The sequence below is a fragment of the Bombina bombina genome, chromosome 2 (assembly GCF_027579735.1).
Source record: "Bombina bombina isolate aBomBom1 chromosome 2, aBomBom1.pri, whole genome shotgun sequence".
In the NCBI taxonomy this organism is placed as follows: Eukaryota; Metazoa; Chordata; class Amphibia; order Anura; family Bombinatoridae; genus Bombina; species Bombina bombina.
The window spans coordinates 907,678,643-907,698,375 of record NC_069500.1 but is presented as its reverse complement, the minus strand read 5'-3'; the positions used below and the strand labels follow the sequence as shown (position 1 = coordinate 907,698,375).

Here is a 19,733-nt window from a genome sequence, read left to right as displayed (position 1 = left end):
TATTTTTGGGAGAAAGGTTCTACAAGCAGTGGTGCCTTCCGTTTAAGGTACCTGTCTTGTCCCTCCCTTCATCCGTGTCCTAAAGCTTTGGTATTGGTATCCCACAAGTATGGATGAATCCGTGGACTCGATACATCTTAAAAGAGAAAACATAATTTATGCTTACCTGATAAATTTATTTCTCTTGTGATGTATCGAGTCCACGGCCCGCCCTGTTTATTTAAGACAGGCAGTATATTTTTATTTAAAAAACTTCAGTCGCCTCTGCACCCTATAGTTTCTCCTTTTTCTTCCTAGCCTCCGGTCGAATGACTGGGGGGCGGAGCTAAGGGAGAAGCTATATAGACAGCTCTGCTGTGGTTGCTCTCTTTGCCACTTCCTGTTAGGAAGGAGACTATCCCACAAGTAGGGATGAATCCGTGGACTCGATACATCACAAGAGAAATAAATTTATCAGGTAAGCATAAATTATGTTTTCTTCTACGGACTTCCCCTCTCTTCCCTTTTGCTTTCTATACTTTATTTTCCTGCTTTTCCTCCAATTTTTTATTTTTGGGATTATCTCTACATATGTGACCGGACTTGACCATACTATAATTTAACAAAATTATTGTACACTTAGTAGGAGGATTGTGACTAAGTTATGTTGGTTTTAAGTTTACATGTTGTATTTTGAAGTTGAAGCTTGAACATCTATCTTGAATAATCAATTGAACTCTGAAGTGAATAAGAAGATAATTATACCGGCCTTGTCACCTCAGATTAGAGTTTATTATATTAAATGGTTGGCCCATCTAATAGTAGGCTTGGGTAAAAATGGACCGTATATATGTCACTCCAATACATGATATATATTAGATTGATTGTATGGGGTAGATTTAACAAGGGCCGAATGACCCTTGTTTCCATTCGAGCCTTCAGGCTCGCCGGATCAGCAGTTATGAAGCAGGAGTCTAAAGACCGCTGCTCCATAACTTGTCCGTTGCCCCTGAGGCTGCGGTCTTCAATCCACCCGATCCTATTCGATCGGGCTGATTGACATCCCCTGCTAGCAGTTCTGGTGAACTGCTTGTGTAATGATAAATGCCAACAGCGTATGCAGTCGGCATTCAGCGATGTCTGTCGGACATGATACGCTACAGCGTATCATGTCGGACAGACATTGGTAAATCTACCCCAAAGTATAAGGTATGATGTTACAATTTATTTGTACTGTTGTTGAAAACTTCAATAAAAATTATAAACATTTTTTTTTTTTTAAAAATGTTGTCTTTTGTGAATAACGGTTACGTAAAAGAGTTTTAAATATAATGTAAAGCGTTACAGGAAGTGCCTGATTGTGTGCATCTGGGTCCTGAGACTTTTACGTAAGGGACTACTTTCACATAAAGTATGCAAACATGAACATATTTTTAAAATAAATAAATAAAGTGCTGAAATATATTTGAAAGCACTCTCTTTTAGACTGTCTTTTTAAAAGGGACAGTCACAGTCTAGTCAAAATTAAACTTTCATGATTCAGATAAGGCATGCAATTTTAAACAACTTTACAATTTACTTTTATTATCAAATTTGCTTTGTTAAAAGCTAAACCTAAGTAGGCTCATATGATAATTTCTAAGCCTTTGAAGGTCGCCTCTTATCTCAGTTAATGTTGACAGTTTTTCACAGCTAGACAGCCTTAGTTCATGTGTCTCATAAAGAAAACACTGTGCTCACTCCTGTGGAGTTATTTATGAGTCAGCACTGACTGGCTAAAATGCATGTCTGTCAAAAGAAGTGAATAAGGGTGCAGTCTGCAGAGGCAAGGATAACAGCCCAGGTAATCACAGAGGTAAAAAGTATATTAAATATTAATATATTAATATAACCATGTTGGTTATGCAAAACTAGGGAATGGGTAATAAAGGGATTATCTATCTTTTTAAACAATAAACATCTTTAAGTAGACTGTCCCTGTAAGAAATGTTTTGCTAGCAGACCAACAGTGTTGTTCACTTCTCTTAAGTACAAATTCAAACATGTAAAGGGACAGGAAACCCTCCATTGTATTTCTATTATCTAATTTGCTTCATTTTCTTCTTACCCTTTGTTGGAAAGCATACCTAGGTAAGCACAGGAGCAGCAATGCACTTCTGGGAGCTAGCTGTTGATTGGGGGCTGTACATAAATCCTCCTACTTAAAAAAAAATTAAGCGTATTTCACAATAGAAGTAAATTGTAAACGGCTAGATTACGAGATTTGCGGTAAGAGGGGTGCAGTGCTAACTTGCACGTTATTGTCACCGCTCACTTACCTACAGCACTGGTATTACAGGTTTTCATAAACCCAGCGTTATCAGGCAAGAAGTGAGCGTAGAGCAAAATTGTGCTCCATACCGCACTCCAATATCAGCGTTGCTTAAGTCAGCGGTGAGCTGGTTGTACGTACTCGTGCACGATTTCCCCATAGACATAAATGGGGAGAGCCGGCTGAAAAAAACCTAACACCTGCAATAAAGTAGCGTAAAGCTCCGTAACGCAGCCCCATTGATTGCTATGGGGAAACTAAATTTATGTTTACACCTAACACCCTAACATAAACCCCGAGTCTAAACACCCCTAATCTTACACTTATTAACCACCAATATGCCGCCCCCGACATCGCCGACACCTACATTATACTTATTAACCCCTAATCTGCTGCCCCCAACATCACCGCCACCTACATTATACTTATTAACCCCTAATCTGCTGCCCCAACATCGCTGACACCTACATTATACTTATTAACCCCTAATCTGCTGCCCCCAACGTCGCCGACACCTACATTATACTTATTAACCCCTAATCTCCCGCCCCCAATGTCGCCGCAACCTACCTACACTTATTAACCCCTAATCTGCCGCTCTGGACATCGCCGCCACTATAATAAACATGATAACCCCTAAACTGCAGCATTCTCGCCTCGTAAACACTAGTTAAATATTATTAACCCCTAATCTGCCGCCCTTAACATCGCCGCCACCTACCTACATTTATTAGCCCCTAATCTCCCGCCCCTAATGTCGCCGCAACCTACCTACACTTATTAACCCCTAATCTGCCGCTCCGGACATCGCCGCCACTATAATAAACATGATAACCCCTAAACCGCAGCACTCGCCTCGTAAACACTAGTTAAATATTATTAACCCCTAATCTGCCGCCCTTAACATCGCGCCGCCTACCTACATTTATTAGCCCCTAATCTGCCGCCCCCAACGTCGCCACCACTATACTAAATTTATTAAACCCTAACACCCCCTAACTTAAAGGGATACTGAACCCAAATTTTTTTCTTTCATTATTTAGATAGAGCATGTAATTGTAAGCAACTTTCTAATTTACTTCTATTATCAATTTTTCTTCATTCTCTTGCAATCTTTATTTGAAAAGAAGGCATCTCAGCTAAGGAGCCAGCAAATTGTGGGTTCAGAACCATGGACAGCACTTGTTTAAAGGTGCTGTCCAATCAGCAAGGACAACCCAGGTTGTTCACCTAAAATGGGCCGGCATCTAAACTTACATTCTTGCTTTTCAAATAAACATAACAAGAAAATGAAGTCAATTTGATAATAGGAGTAAATTAGAAAGTTGCTTAAAATTGCATGCTCTATCTGAATCACAAAATATTTTTTTTGGCTACAGTGTCCCTTTAAATATAATTAAAATAAATCTAAATAAAACATACTATTAATAACTAAATAATTCCTATTAAAAAATAAAAACTTAACTATAAAATAAACCGTAAGCTAGCGACACTATAACTGATAGTTACATTGTATCTAGCTTAGGGCATATTTTTATTTTACTGGCAAGTTTGTATTTATTTTAACTAGGTAGAATAGTTACTAAATAGTTATTAACTATTTACTAGCTACCTAGTTAAAATAAATGTAAATTTACCTGTAAAATAAAACCTATCCTGTCTTACACTAACACCTAACATTACACTACAATTAAATAAATTAAATTACTTAAATACAATTACCTAAATTACAAAAAAAAAACCCACTAAATTACACAAAATAAAAAACAAATTATCAGATATTTAAACTAATTACACCTAATCTAATAGCCATATCAAAAATAAAAAGCCCCCCAGAATAAATAAAAAAAACCCTAGCCTAAACTAAACTACCAATAGCCCTTAAAAAGCCCTTTTGCGGGGCATTGCCCCCAAAGAAATCAGCTCTTTTACCTGTAAAACAAAAATACAAACAACCCCCCAACAGTAAAACCCACCACCCACACAACCAACCCCCCAAATAAAATCCTACCTAAAAAACTAAGCTTCCCATTGCACTGAAAGGGCATTTGGATGGGCATTGCCCTTAAAAGGGCATTTAGCTCTATTGCTGTCCAAACCCTAATCTAAAACTGAAACCCACCCAGTAAACCCTTTAAAAAAACTAACACTAACCCCCGAAGATCCACTTACAGTTTTGAAGACCGGACATCCATCCTAAACGAACCCGGGAGAAGTCCTCAGCGAAGTGGCAAGAAGTCCTCAACGAAGCCGGGAGAAGTCTTCATCCAAGCCGGCAGAAGTGGTTCTCCAGACGGGCAGAAGTCTTCATCCAGACGGCATCTTATATCTTCATCCATTCGGCGAGGAGCGGGTCCATCTTCAAGACATCCGGCGCGGAGCATCCTCTTCTTCCGACGACTAAAGACAAATGAAGGTTCCATTAAATGACCTCATCCAAGATGGCGTCCCTTTAATTCCAATTGGCTGATAGATCCGCCAATTGGATTAAGATCACATTCTATTGGCTGATTGGAACAGCCAATAGAATGCAAGCTCAATCCTATTGGCTGTTTGGATCAGCGAATAGGATTGAAGCTCAATCCTTCTGGCTGATTGCATCAGCCAATAGGATTTTTTCACCATTAATTCCGATTGGCTGATAGAATTCTATCAGCCAATTGGAATTAAAGGGACGCCATCTTGAATGACGTCATTTAAGGGAACCTTCATTCGTCTTTAGTCGTTGGAAGAAGAGGATGCTCCGCGCCAGATGTCTTGAAGATGGACCGGCTCCTCGCCTGATGGATGAAGATAGAAGATGCCGTCTGGATGAAGACTTCTGCCAGCTTGGATGAAGTCTTCTCCCGGCTTCGTTGAGGACTTCTTGCCGCTTCGCTGAGGACTTCTCCTGGCTTCGTTTAGGATGGATGTCCGGTCTTCAAAACTGTAAGTGGATCTTTTTTTTTTTTTTCAGGGCAATGGGGAGCTTAGGTTTTTTAGGTAGGATTTTATTTGGGGGGTTGGTTGTGTGGGTGGTGGGTTTTACTATTGGGGGGGTTGTTTGTATTTTTTTTACAGGTAAAAGAGCTGATTTCTTTGGGGCTTTTTTATTTTGATAGGGCTATTAGATTAGGTGTAATTAGTTTAAATATCTGATAATTTGTTTTTTATTTTGTGTAATTTAGTGTTTTGTTTTTTTTTGTAATTTAGGTAATTGTATTTAATTAATTTAATTTATTTAATTGTAGTGTAATGTTAGGTGTTAGTGTAAGACAGGTTAGGTTTTATTTTACAGGTAAATTTGTATTTATTTTAAATTAAATACAAACTTGCCTGTAAAATAAAAATAAACCCTAAGCTAGATACAATGTAACTATTATTTATATTGTAGCTATCTTAGGGTTTATTTTATAGGTAAGTATTTAGTTTTAAATAGGAATTATTTAGTTATTAATAGTATGTTTTATTTAGATTTATTTTAATTATATTTAAGTTAGGAGGTGTTAGGGTTTAGGGGTTAATAAATTTAGTATAGTGGCAGCAACGTTGGGGGCGGCAGATTAGGGTTTAATAAATGTAGGTAGGTGGCAGCGATGTTAGGGGCGGCAGATTAGGGGTTAATAATATTTAACTAGTGTTTGCGAGGCGGGAGTGCAGCGGTTTAGGGGTTAATGTGTTTATTATAGTGGCGGAGATGTCCGGAGCAGCAGATTAGGGGTTAATAATTTTATATTAGTGTTTGCGATGCGGGAGGGCCTCGGTTTAGAGGTTAATAGGTAGTTTATGGGTGTTTGTGTACTTTTTAGCACTTTAGTTATGAGTTTTATGCTACAGCTTTGTAGCGTAAAACTCATAACTACTGACTTTAGATTGCGTTACGAATCTTGCGGGATAGGCTGTACCGCTCACTTTTTGGCCTCCCAGAAAAACTTGTAATATCGGCGCTATGGAAGTCCCATTGAAAAAAGACTTTGCGCAAATTGCCTAAGTTAAAGTGAAGGTAAAGTTTCATTTTATTATATTGTTTCCCCTGTAAGTACTTTTAATGGGACTTTAATTCATGATTTTTTTCAAATCGCTATATTTATTTTGTTTTTAACGTTTATTAATCCTTTTCTGAACACTGTTAAAACAACCCGTTTTTTAGGTTTTTTTTCTCAGCCCGGTCACGTTTTTTTCTAACCCAATTGAAACACTGGCCGTTGGCGGCTGTCATATTACGTCACCGCATTGTTGGACTCTATGCGCATGCCTTGCCTTCACTTACTCTATGTTAAAAGCAAAGCGTGTTCCAGTATATTGCATGCGCAATACAGATTCCCCTTAAAACATTAGCTACGTCGTATTTAGTTACAACCTTGCAACAGTATCTTGGGCTACAAATCTAATGGACGACGCAGTGTGCGCATGCGCAAATTGTTGAGAACGCGCTTTTGAACTACGTGTAGAGCGGATGGGACCACTCTATACGTCAGAGTCTCAGCAAGCAGGAAATTGATGGAGGGAGGAGTAAAGAAGGGAAGAGCACGTAAAAACAAATACTTTTTTTCCCATTTTATATATATAAACTTAATAAAAAAATTTGGCGATCAGACTGTATAATATATAAATAATCTAATAATATGCAAAAAAACGGAAAACTTTACCTTCACTTTAATTTGCGTTAAGGCCAAAAAAGTGCGCAGGACAGCTGTACCTACAAGACTAGTAAAAGCAGCGGTAGTGAAAAAGCAGCATTATAACCAATAACGCTGTTTTTTTTACTCATAACGCAAAACTCGTAATCTAGCCGATGGTTATTTAAAATTGTATGCTTTATCTGAATCAGAAAGAAAAAAAACATAATTTTTTACATTAGAATTAAAAAAAAAAAAAAACACCACCTTTCAAAACTACTTTTGTTATCAAACTTACTTTGTTCTCTTGGTATTCTTTATTTGTTAAAGAGCATACCGAGGTAGGTAGCATGCAAATGTATGGAGCAGTATATTGCAACAATTTTGCAACAATCATTTTAACAGTGTTATACACTGTGCTCTGCAAACACTGCTGCCATTTAGTATTCACAAGTATATATAACATTGTTAAAAACATTCTTGCAATCCTTCTCCCATATAGCGCTCCACACATGTGCGCACTACCTACCTAGTTATGCCTTTTATTAACCTGCAGATGCAGCGTTGGTGCCTCAGCGATACAGGCTTGCCGCAATTGAGGCTGAAACGCTAGTTAAGTATCTGAGACCGCAGCTACTTAACCTCTCTGCCACCTAAAGTGTTGCGAAATTTAGTCATCCAGATCTGATCCAATTGAGATGATTGACAGCCCCTGCTCATGTGAGATTGGCTCCTCGTGAGCAGAAGACAGCTTGTGCAATGATAAATGTGGGCAGTGGATGTTGCCTGCTCGCCACAATCCGGGTGTACAAGGTTCCTGATAGCGAACCTTGTCAGCCCAGCAAATGATAAATAGGGGCCAGTGATCTCAAGTTCCTGTCTCTTTAGGTGCACCACCAAGTATGTGCTGTGTCTGTTTGCTGACTCACCTACTGGGTTGAATAGACCCATGATAATTATTGAATATGGAGTGATAACTTTAAGATTAATTTGAACATTTATTAACTAGTAACCACACATTTACGAATAAAGGGACAGTGTACCATAATATTTTCTCCCTTTAATATGTTCCTAGTGATCCATTTTACCTGCTGGGGAGTATCAAATTGTTTACAAATAGCTTTATTTTGTCTTTTAAAATAACTTATTTTTCCTTTTAAAACTGCCACCTACACTTCCGATTTTTCTACTGTTGTATTGTTTTATAAGCTATAGAAAAACTATGCAAACAGCCAGCAGCAAAGGAGATCATACTCTCTATGGGGGAGGGGGAGTTTGGGGAAAGAGACAAGTCCTTTTGAGAGTATGTTCCTGCTACTGCTTGCCTGAGTACGCTGTCTCTTTAAGGACTTAGAAGTCATGTTTAATAATCATTCACATGATAAGCAGTCAAAATAATCTAAACAAAATATATATATATATAAATAGGTCCTAATGTATCTTAAAGGATGTGTGTATCTATTTATTAATTCATTATGTATGTTCTATCTATTATTTGAAAGAATTGAGGCCAGTGATATTTTAGGATACGCTGAAGCTGGTTTTCACAGCTGACATTCAGTATTCTTCTTTTCTAGTTTCGGATGGCGAATTTACTACAGCTGAGATGCCGTTTACCATCCATTTGCTGTCTAGCGAACAGCAACCTCCTGTGTTTCAGATCACCTCTCCATTTCTTGAAGTTACACAAGGGGGCAGGGCTCCAATTGGTAAGCAGCTGCTGTTTTCTATAAAACCGTTTCTAATTGTGAAAAGGTAGCTTATTTGCTGGTACTCAATCAATGTGATGTCTTATGTACCATTAGCAAGTGCTGCTAAGGAATAGAATCATGCACAAGACGGCTGTATTGAAATTTGGAGCAAAGCATCACTCTTTCCATCTGTGACAATCACTTAGGCCTGTTACTATATAGCAGTGATTCTCAAGGTGACAATTCACCCTGTGTTGTCACAAAAATGTAGGGCTAAAGATGACAAGATTGCTTAAAGGGACACTGTAGTCAGAAATCAAATGCCAATGTTTTAAATAATACATTTTTCCAAACCCTCTTCTATGTCAGCCGTTATGGAGTCCCAATCCGTGCTGACAACTGCAGTTGTAAGATGGCGACATTTGGACACATTGCGCATGCGCGAGTTGGCGCAGCCTCACATTTTTTATGTTCCGCTATGATCTCGGCTTGATTGCCGCAATATGCGCATGCGATAGGAATTATTTTGTATTGCGCATGCGTTTAAGGGAGATAAGTTATTTAAATTACATGCAAAAAACAGTGATACAATTGGCGGTTTGCTTAGCCATTAGACGGCCCACATTTGTGGGCTGGATGACGTGATGTCATAGTAATAAAATAAAATATAATTTTATAGAAAAAGGGGGCTTCGTTTTAAAGATTGATAAGGTAAATTACATTGCTATTATACTTTATAATCAAAACGTTTGTTGAATTTAACATTTAAAATTCAAAAGTTAGTAATCCTTTAAATTGTTTTTTTTAGCATAACTCTCTACTTATTGAATGGTTTTATTGACACTAATTTTCACTGTTAATGGCTCACATTCCATCAGAATTGCCTTGCAAATAGCATCTTATGTTATATACATGTTGGCTTTTATTTTAAATATATTACATTCCATTTGAAAATACGCAGTTTGAATCTGTAAAGGCTCTGGAAACAGTATAACTCTACAATCTAGTTATAGATAGATAGATAGATAGATAGATAGATAGATAGATAGATAGATATCTCAAAATAATTTCCACTCTTTACTAGCCATTGGCGAATGGAAATTTAATGGTGGCGAGTGAAATTAGTGAGTGAATGTTGAATCCACATTCACTCACGGTCCGAAGTCTGGTGGCGTGTTGTAAGTAGCAAAGTTAGCACATTTGCAAAATGTACACTGCTGTTGCAGCACTGACAAACACATTTTGGGCTATGTGCTAAAAATATTATCTGAAGGGATATTATCTATCCTAGAAAGGGCAAGTTATTAGTGCTTAGACTGTTATTTCTGAGAGGGTAAACAGGGGCGAGAGAGAGATTTGAGAGGAAAAGGAAAAGTGGAGAAGAAGATAGCTTTACGAGGGAGTAAAGAAAAAGAAAAAAAAAGAATAAAGAGATATGAGAGAAAGGAAAAAAGTGTAAAGAGAAGATATAGAGGCCTATTTAAGAAATGTCTTGCAGACCTGATCTGACAGTGCGGATCAGGTCCGCAAGACAACGCTGAATGCGGAGAGCAATACGCTCTCCGTATTCAGCATTGCACCAGCAGCTCACAAGAGCTTCTGGTGCAACGCCGCCCCCTGCAGACTCGTGGCCAATGGGCCGCCAGCAGGGGGTGTCAATGAACCCGATCGTACTCGATCGGGTTGAATTGTTGCGATTCCTGTCCGCCTGCTCAGAGCAGGCGGACAGGGTTATGGAGCAGCGGCCTTTGTGACCGCTGCTTCATAACTGCTGTTTCTGGCGAGTCTGAAGACTTGTCAGAAACACGGGCCATCAAGCTCCTTTTGGAGTTTGATAGATAGACCCCATAGCCTGAGAGATAAGGGAGAGGGTAAAAAGAGAGATTGAAGATAGGAGGAAGGGGAGAAAGAAAGTTAAAGTGATGGTAAAGTTCCGTTAATCACTATCAAGTATTGCTTTAATTGATAAAAATCAATATAAGTTACAACATCACTTAAGGAAGACTTGACACGGCGGTCACGTATAAAGCTTCACCCGCACCTCAGCAAGAAAACCCCTTTTTCCATAAACTACCTTGTCGTCAAGGCGGAAGACCTCTGCTTCATGCTGGGTAGGCTCACCTCGATGCAGACGGGAGGACGGCTACGCTGAAAAACGCAACCGCCAAACTCTCACCAGCTCCGGTTCAGCTACTTGCAAGTGCGGGACTTACTAGCCGGACGTGACGTCTACTTCTCCGCCAATCTTCGTTTCCACTAAGTAGGTAATCCATATCCAATCCGGGCTCTAGGTAAAAAATATGCTCAAATAGTGCCGATACTCACAGGGACTAAAAGGCAAGAGTTCCTCACAACTCTTAAAAAATGAACTAGCAAAAAAATGATGAAGTCCCAGGAGTAAAAGTAAAATAATCAAAATTTATTAGTGATAGCTAAAACATCGAAATAGTAGTAAAAAACATAGAACAGTCTAACGCGTTTCGGCTAGCTGTTGCCGTAATCATAGACCATCAATTTCATCATTTTAATCAAGTTATAACCTTTATAAAGGCAATTTCTAAACCTCATATACTCAACCCGTTATATTTTTTTTTTTTCTACCTTTCGATCAAGTTCTTGACTAAACCAATTGAAATTTAGGCCGTTAGGCGGCCGTCACTCCGCATCATCCGCCCCTTCAAGTAACTGCACATGCGCTATTTCATTTCTCACGGCATTGTAAATGCATGTGTGATAATTAGAGGTAGGAATCCCTTACTATTTAATCGGCATCTTGTAAAAGCACTTGACTTTACTTTTGATACTGCCCATTATAAGTAAGTATCACATTCGCTCACAAACTTTATGTTAAATTGTAAAACTTCTGTTATTTCCACGCATGCGCAAAACATTTTTCTCGAGAGCGAGCGGATAGCTGTGACGTAGGAGCGGGTGGGACCACTCTGTAGTGTAAATAGATATCGGAGCAGGAAGTGTCAGATGGGAGGAGCGAGGAGCGGTAAGGGAAAAAGTTTTAAACATTGCGATTTATTGTTGTCAATAATTTACAAGCTTTGAAAACGTAGCCACTAAGCTTACAAAGTGACAGACAAACTAGTTTGTGTACCTAAACTGATAAACTTTACTCTACTTTAGGGAGAGATGATAATTATTAAAAGAAAATCTCCAGGTCTGCTAAAACCTTCCATGACTGTTTACACTCTCTTCCTCCACTCTCTCACTTCAACAACTTCCTATTTCTATCCAGCTGTTGTCTTCGCCAGTACCACCAAGTTCATGTTGCAAACTGCTATGCACTTATTTTTCTTAATCTATTACTGTAATTAGAATTATTAAATGTGTTAAGGTATAAAATTAAAAATATTAGATAGATAGATAGATAAGAAATAGCAGTGAGGGAATTACTTGCGCTTTCTGTATTTTTAAAAGCCAAGTAGTCTGCTGTGACTTTTGGAGCATTCGCCCCTTCACAAAACTTCAGAATAAAGTAAAACTATTGGACTTTTAGAAATCCAGAGAATGCAAGTCCATTGCTCACTTCTATTATATGTCTGTTTGGCACCCTGATAATTAACTGGGAGTTGTGAATACTCATACTGGCTGTAGTTTTAAAACACTTTCTAATTGACTTCTATTATTACATTGTCTTTGTTCTTTTGGTATCTTTTGTTGAAAAGCAGGGGCATAAGCTCAGGAGTGTGCACGTGTCTGGAGCACTCTGTTATCCAATTACAAGAGCATTAGATGGCAGCACTGTTTCCTGCCATGTAGAGCTCCAGATGCCTACCTAGGTATCTCTTAAACACAGAATAGCATGGGAACAAAGCACATTTAACAATAGAAGTAAATTGGAAACATTTTTTTAAGTTGTATGCTCTGTCGGGAATCACACAATACAAATTTTGGGTTTCAAGTCCCTTTAACCCCTTGAGTGCTAACGACGGCTCTGAGCCGTCGCAGAGTTTCTCACTCAGGTGCTAACGACGGCTCAGAGCCGTCACTAGCACTCTCCCACCTTGAGGGAGATCTGGGGGCTCCCACCCGCTCCTACCCCGGCGATCGTGCCTGTAGAGTGACAGGCATCGCCGGGGCTTTCCGTTTTGCGTGATGACGTCACCGCGCAACTTTATTTAAAAATGACAATTGACAATATAGGGAAAGGGGCATGCTGCTTAGAAGCCTGTATCTCAGGCATCTAAGCAGCTACAGACCCCCAAGACCCACCGTTGGAAAGGTAATCGCCTAACCTTTCCAATGGTATAAGTCTTTGGGATCTGAAAAGAAAAGAAAAAAAGTTTAAAAAAAAAATATTTAAACAAAATGTAAAATTAAAAACCCTTAAAATGTGCTTAGCACCCAGGTGGGAAAGTGCTTAGCACTCAAAGGGTTAAAGATTAAAGGTTACTCTTCTGGGAGTAGTGGGTTAATTTCTGGAGCTCTGCACTCTGGTAAGTGGTTTCATACATAATCTAATGACTATTATTTTACAAGATCAGACAAGTCATTTCTTTTAATTAATGGTTTTGAGTTGACACACACACATCATGCGCACATCATTGATATATGTCAGCTCCACATGGGCTCCTGCTCGCCTGTGGATGAACACTACTAAAGTATTCCTTGTGTTTAATCTGCTGCAGAATGATGTTATACAGAGTAGACTTAGACTTGCACAATTCATGTTATCACCTTCTTGATGTTTAGGGATGCAGCTGGCAGTGAGCGACACAGATACTGCTCCAGAAGATCTGTTTTATGAGCTTATTGAGACACCTCGCCATGGCATTCTTATCAAGTCTGAAGCTGGCATCCAGGCACCTATGAATGCAGGTAGGACTGTGTTTCCTTTAAAAATATTGTCTATGTATTGTTTATACTGCAGAAACTTTTTTTATTATGAGCAACACTGTTGACTTTTAAATATTGCTCTAAATGCTAAGCCCCTAAGGGGCCGATTTAACAAGGGCCGAATGGCCCCTAAGTGCCCTGCTTTCGTGCAAGCCTTCAGGCTCGCCGGAAACAGCAGTTAACCACCTCTGAGGCGGCGGACAGCAATCAACCCGGTCAGATACGATCTGGTTGATTGACGTGAATCTGCAGGGGGCGACATTGCACAAGCACTTCACCAGAACTACTTGTGCAATGTTAAATGCCGACAGCGTATCATGTCTGCCTGCCATTTGATAATTTGGCCCCTCTGTCTGAATCTGTGCAGAATGGTTGCAGTATCCCAATTTGTGCCATGATGCAAGATAATCTTAAGAGAGTCTCGTCACCACTGTTCTGTCTGACGTTAAAGGGATAATAAAGTCCAAATTAAACTTTCATGATTTAGATAGGGCATGTTATTTAAAAAAAGTTCTAATTTACTTTTATCATCAAATTTGTTTTGTTCTCTTGTTATTCTTAGTTGAAAGCTAAACTTAGACAGGCTCATATACTTATTTCTAAGCCCTTGAAGGCCACCTCTTATATGAATGCATTTTAAAGTTTTTCACAGCTAGATGGCGTTAGTTCATGTGTTTCATATAAATAACATTGTGCTCATGCACATTAAGTTATTTAAGAGTCAGCACTAATTGCCTGAAATGCAAGTCTGTCAAAAGATCTGAGATAAGGAGGCAGTCTGCAGAGGCTTAGATACAAGGTAATTACAGAGGTAAAAAGTGTATTTCTATAACAGTGTTGGTTATGCAAAACTGGGGAATGGTAAATAAAGGATTATCTATATTTTTAAACAATAAAATGTTTAGTGTTTACTATCCCTTTAATGCAAAAACAGGCAGGCAGCCTCTCGTGCTTATAAGAATTTATTGTAATCAGACTCGCATATGTCTGAACTGCCTCGTTTTGATCCAGAGCATGGGAAGCCTGGGGGATTTATATTCCCAGCATGCAATTAAAAAAATACTTTACAATTTACTTTTATTCTCAAATTGTGCACTGCAATTTTATATGTACGCTTTCTGAGGCACCAGCTCCTACTGAGCATGTTCAGTGTATACGTATACAAGTCTGTGATTAGCTGATGGCTGTCACATGATACAGTGGGCAGGAAATGTAAGCACATTTTGAAATTTATCAGAAAAAATCTACTTCTCATTTGAAATTCAGACTAAGGGGCCGAATTATCAAGCTCCGAATGGAGCTTGATGCCCCTGTTTCTAAACAGTAGTTATAAAGAAGCGGTCTAAAGACCGCTGCTCCATAACCTGTCCGCCTGTTCTGAGGCGGCGGACAGAAATCAACCCGATGGAATACGATCGGGTTGATTGACACCCCCTGCTAGCGGTCGATTGTCCGCGAATCTGCAGGGGGCAGCATTGGACCAGCAGTTCACAAGAACTGCTTGTGCAATGATAAATGCCGACAGAGTATGCTGTCGGGATTTATCGTTGTGCGGCGGACATGATACGCTACATCGTATCATGTCCGTCCGCACTATCATAAATAGACCCCTGTAAATTTACATACAAATTCCAAATAGCAAAATATGGTATTTACTTTTAAAAAAAAGTTATCAAAATCTTTAGAGCCAGATTACAAGTGGCTCGCTAAATAACTTTTTCGCTAACGGTAACATTTTAACGCAGCTGGGTTAGCATGCGTATTGCACGTTGAAAGTATAAAGTTAGCACAAGAGTTAAAGTCGGATACAGAGAACGCATTAAATTCTTCTTCCCATAGAAAAAACAAACAGTTATCGCTCGAGTGCTAACCGGACACTGCGTTAGACCAGCTGCTCTAAACCCAAAGTGAGTTAGGGATACTTTGCATTCCAATGTTCTTTTTATTTTAAAACATATATATATATTATATATATATATATATATATATATATATATATAAAAATAAAAATATATATCAATACCTATATATCTATATGAATATATATATATATATTTATATCTGTATATATTCATATAGATATATAGGTATCGCTATATATTTAAAAAAAAAAAATATATATATATATATATATTAAAAGAAAACATTTTTTCTATGTGAAGAACATTGAAATGTAAAGTATTTCTATTCAAAACACATTAAAAATGAATAAAAATTATATTGCAGGTTTCAAGGTATTTGACTGGGAAGGGCTCAAAAGTGTATGTATATGTCTATATTAGTGTATACATGTATTGTATTTATGTGTGCACATACATATTTACACAAACACATATAGACACATATATATATATATATACACACACACACACATATACACACATACAGTAGTCAAACACTTTGCCATATACCATATCCATTTTAACCCTTTTAAAACATTTTTTTAATATGATGTATTTTTTTTTCAAAAAATGTATATATGTGTGTAATATTTCTTTCTAATGACACGATGAGTCCATGGATCATCTAATTACTATTGGGAATATCACTTCTTCCCAGCAGGAGGCGGCAAAGAGCACCTCCCTTCCCTCCCACCCCAGTCATTCTCTTTGCCTACGTTAGAGCAAGGAAGTGGTAAAGTTAGCTGTTAGAAAAAGATTCTTCAATCAAGAGTTTATTATTTTTTAAGTAGTGCAAGATTGTGCTGCTTTGTCCTAGGGTATAGCCGTAGTCCATATCAGTCTCTTCAGTAGAGCAGTGGTGGCTTTAGAGCAATGGGAACTTGTGGGACATAATTCTCACTGCGCCTCCAAAATTACTCAGTCTTTTTTCTTTTTTCACAGGTCCATGTGAGGGAGAGGACCTCTCAAACCTGGGAGCTGCCTTGCTGTCGGGCAGATTAGGAGGTAAGTGCTTACTTTATTTTCTGGGGTTACAGAAGAGACTCAGAATAAGGGGCACTTTATTTCATATGGGACACATACAAAGGCTCAGTGGAGTTTGGGCTTTTTAGTGTGGACAGCTTCGACGAAGGCACTGGGGCTAGAAAATATTTAAGGCATTGTTGGTGGTTCCATACTCCCGGAGGTTTCACTTATTAAAAATATGCTGCCCGGGAGAAGACTTTTTATGACACCCACGATGGGCGGACCTAGAGGAGGCGGCAATTTGCGTTGCGTGCCTTTTTCCCTTACTTCCTGTTGAACGGAAAGGGGAAGCAGTGCAGCATCTGTTTTCATTACGCATAGTCTCTTATTTTATGGGTGTATATGAACGGAGTCCGGTTTCTTGCATCTTCTACTGAGTTCCGGATCTGTTACTAGAGAATCGGCTCTTGCTCAGAGAGAAGCGGTGTCATCAGGCAGGTAGGCACCTCAGCAAAGCAGCTGAGGTGTAGAGGTGATCTGCAGTATTGTTTAGGTTTATTGTCATGTCTGCAGATAAAAAATAAAAAAGTTACCATTTAAAATTTAAAGTGACAGTAATGTTTTTTCTGTTTTAAATTTTGTTTAAAAATTTGAACTTTTTATTTGATATTTGGACCCATTGTGAGTCAGAATGGACCAAGAGGCTTTGCAAAATGTTACTTGTGTTTTTTGCCAATGTGGAACCACCAATTCTTTTCTGTTCCTCATGCATTGAGAGAACTTTAAATTACAGGGATAGACTTTTTTCTGAGCCAACATTTTACAAGGAGGATGCTGTTCAGGAGTCCAATGACAATGTTCAATATATGCCGCAGCTTTCTCCTCAAGCATCCCAACTTGTATCGCCCACACATGCAGTGCACTGCGCTTCCTCTCTAACTCCCCCTGGAGTTACGTTGCAAGACATCGCTTCTCTCATGTCCTCTGTGGTTTCTGATGCATTATCTGCCTTTCCCATGCTGCAGGGGAAGCGCAAGAGGAAAAGTAGACATTCAGTAGGCGGATTCCCCCTCCCAGAAGCCTGAGGAGGCGGATCCTTCTGTAGCATCTGAGGGTGAAATCTCAGACTCTGGCAGTGTAATTCCTCCCGCTGATACTGAAGTTGTATCCTTCAGGTTTAAGCTTGAGCACTTCCGTCTGTTACTTAAGGAGGTTTTAGCTACATTAGACGACAGCAACACTATGGTCGTTGTTAATCCGAAGAAATCCAGTAAGCTAAACAAATATTTTGAGGTTCCTTCCTCGGTAGAGGTTTTTCCTGTACCAGACCGAGCTTCTGAGATCATTGCTAAGGAGTGGGAGAGACCGGGTATCCCTTTTTTCTCCATCTCCTATATTTAAAAAGATGTTTCCCATAGCTGACTCTGTCAAGGAGGCTTGGCAAACAGGTGGAAGGAGCTGTTTCCACTCTGGCCAAGAGAACTACTATCCCCATAGAGGATAGTTGTGCCTTTAAAGATCCTATGGACAAAAAATTAGAGGGGTTACTCAAAAAGATGTATGTACACCAAGGTTTACAATGGCAACCAGCTGTGTGCATTGCTACCGTCACTAGTGCGGTGGCATATTGGTTTGATGCGTTGTCTGATGCTATTAGAACAGACACTCCCCTTGATGAGATTCAGGATAGGATAAAAGCCCTTAAGTTGGCTAATTCCTTTATTACTGATGCTTCCCTACAGGTTATCAACCTGGGAGCAAAGATTTCAGGCTTTGCCGTTCTAGCCCGCAGAGCCTTATGGTTAAAGCCTTGGTCTGCGGATGTGTCATCTAAGTCTAAACTTTTAGCGATTCCTTACAAAGAGAAGACCTTGTTTGGACCGGGCTTGACGGAAATAATCTCTGGTATTACGGGAGGAAAGGGGCATCTTCTCCCTCAGGATAAGAGAAACAAGCAAAAGGGACGTCAGAGTAATTTTCGTTCCTTTCGAAATTTCAAGGGAAATTCTTCCGCTTCCTCTTCCAAGCAGGAACAGTCTAAACCTTCCTGGAGACCCAATCAGTCTTGGAACAAGGGAAAACAATCCAAGAAGCCTGCTGTTGAATCAAAGACAGCATGAAGGGCCTGCCCCTGATCCGGGACCGGATCTTGTAGGGGGCAGCCTTTCCTTCTTCGCTCAGGCTTGGGTTTGAGATGTTCAGGATCCCTGGGCAGTGGACATAGTGTCCCAAGGATACAAACTAGAGTTCAAAAGTTTTCCTCCCAGAGGCAAGTTTCTGCTTTCAAGGTTATCTGTAGACCAGACAAAAAGAGAGGCATTCTTACACTGTGTACGGGACCTCTCCAACCTGGGAGTAATAGTTCCTGTTCCAATGCAGGAACGGGGTCTGGGGTTTTATTCCAATCTGTTCGTGGTTCCCAAAAAGGAGGGAACCTTCAGGCCAATTTTAGATCTCAAGAGCCTAAACAAATTCCTCAGAGTACCATCCTTCAAGATGAAAACTATTCGTTCCATTCTTCCTTTGATCCAAGAGGGTCAATTTATCACAACAGTGGATTTAAAGGTTGCGTACCTGCATGTTCCCATTCAGAGGGATCATCACAAGTTTCTAAGGTTTGCTTTTCTAGACAAACACTTCCAATTCGTGGTTCTTCCTTTTGGTCTTGCCACTGCTCCCAGAATTTTCTCAAAGGTTCTGGGATCTCTTTTGGCAGTGCTCCGATTATGGGGCATTGCAGTGGCGCCCTATCTGGACGATATCCTGGTCCAGGCACCATCCTTTCAACTAGCAAGGTCACACACGGAAATGTTGTTATCCTTCCTGCTATCTCACGGATGGAAGGTAAATTTGGAATTAGAGCTCCTTAGTTCCAAATACAAGGGTAACTTTCTTGGAAAACAATAATAGATTCAATGAAGATTTTTCTGACAGAAGTCAGGAAATCAAAGATTTTCTATTCTTGCCTAGCGCTTCAGTCCACTCTTCGGCCTTTTTATTTGATATTTGGACCCATTGTGAGTCAGAATGGACCAAGAGGCTTTGCAAAATGTTACTTGTGTTTTTTGCCAATGTGGAACCACCAATTCTTTTCTGTTCCTCATGCATTGAGAGAACTTTAAATTACAGGGATAGACTTTTTTCTGAGCCAACATTTTACAAGGAGGATGCTGTTCAGGAGTCTAATGACAATGTTCAATATATGCCGCAGCTTTCTCCTCAAGCATCCCAACTTGTATCGCCCACACATGCAGTGCACTGCGCTTCCTCTCTAACTCCCCCTGGAGATACGTTGCAAGACATCGCTTCTCTCATGTCCTCTGTGGTTTCTGATGCATTATCTGCCTTTCCCATGCTGCAGGGGAAGCGCAAGAGGAAAAGTAGACATTCAGTAGGCGGATGCCCCCTCCCAGAAGCCTGAGGAGGCGGATCCTTCTGT

The 19,733-nt window shown here is 39.5% G+C and overlaps 1 protein-coding gene across 1 annotated transcript in view; it reads left to right on the top strand.

Annotated features, from left to right (window-relative positions):
• FRAS1 (Fraser extracellular matrix complex subunit 1) overlaps positions 1-19,733 on the top strand; it is an 868,578-nt gene that overhangs the window by 701,696 nt on the left and 147,149 nt on the right. Inside the window, 2 exon segments of the mRNA XM_053703296.1 lie at positions 8,466-8,597; positions 13,284-13,409. Coding sequence (XP_053559271.1) covers positions 8,466-8,597; positions 13,284-13,409 — 258 coding nt within the window.